Source organism: Physella acuta, unplaced genomic scaffold (genome assembly GCF_028476545.2).
Source record: "Physella acuta isolate Inbredline_101_S28 unplaced genomic scaffold, ASM2847654v3 ptg000636l, whole genome shotgun sequence".
NCBI classification, from domain to species: domain Eukaryota; kingdom Metazoa; phylum Mollusca; class Gastropoda; family Physidae; genus Physella; species Physella acuta.
Genome location: NW_026732155.1, coordinates 101360 through 107359, shown reverse-complemented (window position 1 = coordinate 107359; position 6000 = coordinate 101360). Strand labels below are relative to the sequence as shown.

The window sequence follows — 6000 nt, the reverse complement described above, 5'->3', positions numbered from 1 at the left end:
GTGAAACATTTCAAATGTGTAAATATATCTTACTACATCGCATTTATGCTGTAAAACTGTCTGTATGACTTGCATGATATTAAAATTAGTGTTTGATTTTTTTATATTATTGTTAATGGCTCCAGAGAATGCCTTTTTTGAAGTTGTATTCTAGGTAATTAAAGTCTATATTTAATGTAGTTAAATGTATGAAAAAAGTCATTGGGTAAGTCTCACTTAAAACCTTTTAAACAAAAGTGAAAAGTGACCAAATCAAAAAACAAAATTCTGATGGGCAACAGTGCCTTTCAAATTAAAAAAAAAATGAAAAAATAATAATGCCTAAATATCAAAACAAATAAGTGCCATCCCTATTATTTTCTCTTTCATTTTTTTGTAAACTCCTTTGATAGGTTAGAAAGATACATCTCATAATCAACAAACAAACACATTGTTTTCTGTTATTTAATAAATACTTTATTTGTCTTGTGTACATAAATATTGACAATTATTTTCATTTTACAGTTTCAAATATAACCTGTTGTACTATGCAAAAAATATACTTTACTGCATAGCAAACACATATTATGACGTAAATTATGGTATTTGAATCCATAATTTTAAAAAAATATCGTCTTAAAATCTACTATTAGTAAATGAATAAAAACATTATAAATGTAATATTTGTTTAGTTTATTTAATACCAAATGGTTCTACTCTAATAATCTTGTTCAAACATAGTTTTGTACATTTTTTGTACAAGTTACAGATAGGGGAGGGGGTGTTGGGTGTGTTGGGTGGGGGGGGGGGTGGAGTGGAGGTAAGAGCTTAATAAAACTATTCATGTACATGATCAGCTTTAGAAATCTTATTTTTATATTTTAGGGTTCGAGAAAACAAAAATGAATAAATGCAGTCAACTCAAAAAAAAAAAAATTACAACTCGTAGATACTGAGATAATCAGATGAATACGTACTTTTCTAGAATATTTTCATTTTGCGAATGCAATAAAATATAATGACCATGAAGTAATTTTAAATTATGCTTATTTAACATTTACATATTTATAGCATTATTATGTAATATAATAGAATGGCATGTTAATAAATCTATGGCATACGACAAAAAATAATTTACTTCCAATTTTTTTAGTTTTTGTTTGGCAAGCGAGATGTTTATGCCAGTTGTTCCATATCTGTGGACTATATAGGCCAGGAAAAATGTAATTTTGTTGCCATTTTAAAATCTAATGGTGGTCAAAATGCTCTAGTGTGAGAGGGTGGTTTTTCTGTGCACGTGAGAGGGGTGGGGGTCGATAGTAGAATCAGAAAATAAAAAACGGAGAACAGATGTTTAGTTATGGGTGCCTTCCCTTTACTTTTGACCCACCATCAACGATAGAAAAACTTTCCATTTTGTTTTGAATTTCAGGGAAATCGGGTCCAACTTACAAGTACAATTTGCTTCACACATTTTAAATTACTACTTCTAAAATTCCTGGACGGATCAAATCTTTATTATGTTTGTCATAATATCTTAAACAATGCAATAATTTACCAACCGAAAACATTGAATAATTTAGAAGTGTTGTGTTATAGATATAGAACACATCAATGTTTTCTGTTTTATCCATAGGAGCGGGGGAGGTTGGGCATAAACACATGGAGGGGGAGGAGGTGAGTATTCGAAAAGGCTTATGCTATTCATGTTAATTATAGTTATTGCCTCTGTATATAGGCCTATTAAACGAATTGTATTATTTAAAACAGATATTTGCTTTATCAACAAAATAATATCAAATTGCTTGAAGACTTAGCAACCGCCAGAATATTAATGACAAAATCGATACAGAATAAAGTGCATGTTATTGATTTGTCATTCTCCAGAAGTAACAGCTCCAGATGTGTACAATAAAAAAACACAATCATTGCTATTGTGCTATGCCATGCATTATCATTTGTAATACATTTTAGAGGCAATGCCAGTTGGTATTGTGTTGACCTACATAAACGTTCCTTATTATGTTTGATTTATTATCAAGTGAAAGTCTTAGAGGCAATATTTGAAGATGTTATATTACAACAATGTTTCTCCTGGTTATTATTTTTAAAAAAAAGTCTTGAGAACCTCACAGGAAATGCCAGGTGTTGTTGTATTTCATTTTTTAAATATAGGACAGCAACTACGGCGCGAAAAACGTTTTTATGATTGGCATTTTTATGTTTAGCTTGTTTTACTTTAGGCAACAGGAAATTTATAAATTTTAAAAGAAGCAAAGTTTTAAAAGGATTTTAAGGGTCGACACTTGTTGTAACTATGTTAATTACAACGTATGGTGAAATATGTAGGCCTAGATTCTATAAGACCACTATAAGTGGTGTGTGTCACTTTTTTTTGTACGTCACATGAGAGCGAATCAATTATAGATCAAAAGGTTATGTCACAACGACAATCTATCAGTCAAATAAAGTCAAATAAATGTCACAACGACAATCTATCAAAGCCTTATAAAGTGAAAGTCAAATAAATGTTATAAACCTAACTCATTTTATTTTACAAATGACATTAAAAATTATTTAGCTTATTTAAATTCTTATAGTAAACTCGGCCTAAAATCCCAAATTTAAACTGATGGCAAAATTGGTATGTACAGTAGGCTAGTGTTTGAAAAATGTAGGACTACGCTTTTCATTTTAAAAAGATTAATTAACATTAAAGAAGTAATTTGCTTTTGGATGTATCATGTGTTTTCGTTAGCACCCCCCTCCCCCACCCCCTATCTGATGCAGACTGTTATAAAAACGAATATTTTTAACTAGAAGTATCTGGTTGAACATGTTTTATTGGAGAATCTGATGTAGTGTTGACTTGTCCTTTGGTTTCAGCTTGCTTTGCCTCCCCAGTGTTTTATACACTGTACATATTTGCCCCTTGTCATTTATCTCTAGCGTCACATCTTTGTTCAAATTTAATGATCAATTAAAACTGGTGCTAGGTTATTGATTAACCACGTGACCGACTGGCCTTGACCTTAGGGTTTAACATAATCGGCTGGTGCTGCTGGCACTTACAGTAACAGCCTTACTGTAGCATTCGATTGTTTGGTTTAAACTCCAACTTTAAATAGCCGAATCCATGCAAATACAAGTCAGCTTAATTCATTGATTGAACTGATGTAACAAACCATTGTACATTTAAACAGTGTAGAAAATGTGACGAACGTTAGTTGAATTTATACAAGATGTAAGGAGCTCTGCGTTACTTGACACGTGTAAGTTATGTACCGAGCAATGTACACACTGAGCTGAGATTGTAACAAGCTGCAGATAACTGGGGGACTCAAGTGTTAGACAAGACGAGCAGCCTATAGCCAGAAGCCACATCTTATCTGATTGGCGAGAAGATAGGAGCTTAGTGGCGGAATTATCAATGCTGTTACGTCAGTCGCGTTTTGATTGTTTTAGCAAATTGAGGAAATATTGAGAAGATGCATTGCGAAATGGTAGAATTAAACCATTAGCAGGTCTAGTTTTTAAGAATGTTATATTTTGTGTGTGTGTGTGTGGGGGGGGGGGGGGAATAGATATAGGGCCTAATACATATATAATGAGGGATATAAATGGGCTAGCCTCTATATCCCGAGATCCACCCATAGCTATTGAAATGCACATTAAAAAAATATTAAGAAAACAAGTTGTATTAGTTATAAAATTATAACATAATCAAAATACTTTTTATCTTATGAATAACCTTTTTCACCCCTCCCCCCCCCCATTTATTTTCCTTATTTGTGTGTGAGGTGAATTGCTAAATGCTCCCCACTCCCTTAGATCAGCCTATGAAATGAAAACGGAAACACTGAGGCAAGCCTGATTAACATTAAATCTGCTACAGATCTGTGCTATCGGAAAATGGTATTTAAAACACAGAAAGATTTGTTAAAAGCCAGCAAAACGTCAGCTCAGACATAAAAGGAAGTTTGAGCCTGCGCCCACGGCAATGTACACAAGATAGAAAAATATGATGAAACATTTTGTCGATGTACTGAACAATTGTGATAAATATGGCTCCATTGTTTATTTATTTTGTAATAATTTTAAATGTTTATTCTGATAAAGCTGTTGTACGGCATGTAATTTTATTTTAATGCAACTCTTCTTTCAATGTTTCAGTTTAAAAATGCAACTCTTCTCTCAATGTTTCAGTTTAAAAATTGCTGTTTAGCGATTATTTTAATAAAAAATCAACGAGGATGGTGGCGTTTGAATACATTATTTTGAACACAATTATAAGAATAAAAAAATAAAGTAATAAAAAAAATATCAGTTATTTTGAGTTATTTGATAGAATATAGAAATGTATACTTTGTACATAACACTTTAATCATTGAACATAATATTTATATCCTGTTTACACATTTAAGGTTTTTTATTTTACACAGGTAAAACGGTAGGGAGGAGGGTGGGGGTGGGAGAACACCATAGCCAGAAAGAAACTAACAGCCTTATCTACTAGATCACGTGATTTAGTACAAGCAGATACGGCCCGCTGAACCCTGAACGTTTATCACAAAAATTCATATTAGGCCCTTGACAGAGAATGCAAATAACAAGATTTGAGTACAACAATCAAGCACACATCAGACAGGGGCAGTCTTCACATTTTTTGTGCAAATAGTACGCCGTGATCTACATGTAAACCCGTGCGTTAAATATCCGCATCTTCGAACGCCTTTTGGCGCTTTTTGGCTTTAGCCGTGACTTTCTGTCGCCTGGGTGCGATATTCGGCGACGGCACTGGTGAGATGCTGGCGTCGGGGCTAGCGTCCCCCACGGGCGATAGCGTGGTGGGGGACGGGCTCGGGCTGGCTGTGGAAGACGTGACACTCTGGAGCCGGCTTTCAGGCGCTTCCAGTTGTGTGGGGGTCGGCTGCTCGGCCTCTGCCCGCTCTGGAATGCAGTCTGGGTGTCTCTGAAACTTCCTAGAGCCGGACCTCGAGTGCGAGATGTGGAGCTGCGGCTGCTCGGCCGCGACCCCCCTGGGGAGGAGACCATCCATGGAGCGGGAGAAAGCCTGGAGCTGGCCCTTCAGCTGCTCGGGAGGTTGTTCTGCAGCCGTGGAGCTCACCGGCTCCTCGTCCACCTCCTTGATCTCGTCAAACGTCACGGGCTGGGTCTTGTACCTGGCGCCGCTTCTCTGCGCGCGGTTCTTCTTTTTTCTAAACGAACCGGAAGCGTTGAAATCTCCATGGAGATGCAGACGCGAAAGGCGTTCTGGGAAATGCGTGTCGAAATTATACATAGGGTCATGGGCTTTAGCGGTTGGTGACGCCATCATTTTTAGAATTAGAGTCTTTTTTTACCAGAACACACACCACAGATACAGTTTATGATCTTTAAACACGTTTAATCCATTGTTGTATTCTGTTTTAAAAGTTATTTATTTGCTTAGATCTCCTAAGGCAGAATTCTTGATTCCGAAGACCGAACTATTTGAAACGAAGAATGCGAGAAACTTATCAGAGCGTGTATGAATATTCATGAAGCTATTTATAAAACTCTGACCACTGGACGAGGCTACCTCGACAGCTCGACACACGTTCTGGCGAGAGTAAACGATCCAGAAATATGGCTTTCCTTCTCTCTGTGCTTTTTCTTCTGTCTGTGATTTTTCTTCTTTAAATCAGGGATACAAATGTGAAAACGTGTTCTGTTGCATTCATCGTCCAATCTCCATCATCGTGTTATCCGGTAGTTAGACTAACCTGAGGAAATACACAACAGTCAAAAGTTAAATTTAGACTAATATAACAAAAGAAATTAATATTCTAGATTTCGTTCATTTCCTGAAAATGAATAATGACATACACACTGTATTACATTGAAAAAAATTTTTTCTTCAGGGTGTGGCTGTGGGTGTTAAGCACAAACAAAGCCTATATATCTACACAGTATACACACGAAGAATATACTACATGTAATACACTTTTCTAAGACTAGAATCTTACAAGTACTACCCCT

At 35.6% G+C, this 6000-nt stretch overlaps 1 protein-coding gene across 4 annotated transcripts in view; it reads right to left on the bottom strand.

The window, feature by feature from the left end:
• Positions 1 to 3768: 3768 nt before the first annotated feature.
• The window catches only part of LOC131948282 (uncharacterized), a 39612-nt gene continuing 37380 nt past the window's right edge, over positions 3769 to 6000 (bottom strand). For all 4 annotated transcript variants that reach the window (XM_059309824.1, XM_059309825.1, XM_059309826.1 and 1 more), the window contains one exon: positions 3769 to 5744. In XM_059309824.1, the coding sequence (XP_059165807.1) occupies positions 4688 to 5317 (630 nt within the window). In that variant the 5' untranslated portion in view covers positions 5318 to 5744 and the 3' untranslated portion in view covers positions 3769 to 4687. The remainder of the gene's footprint in view (positions 5745 to 6000) is intronic.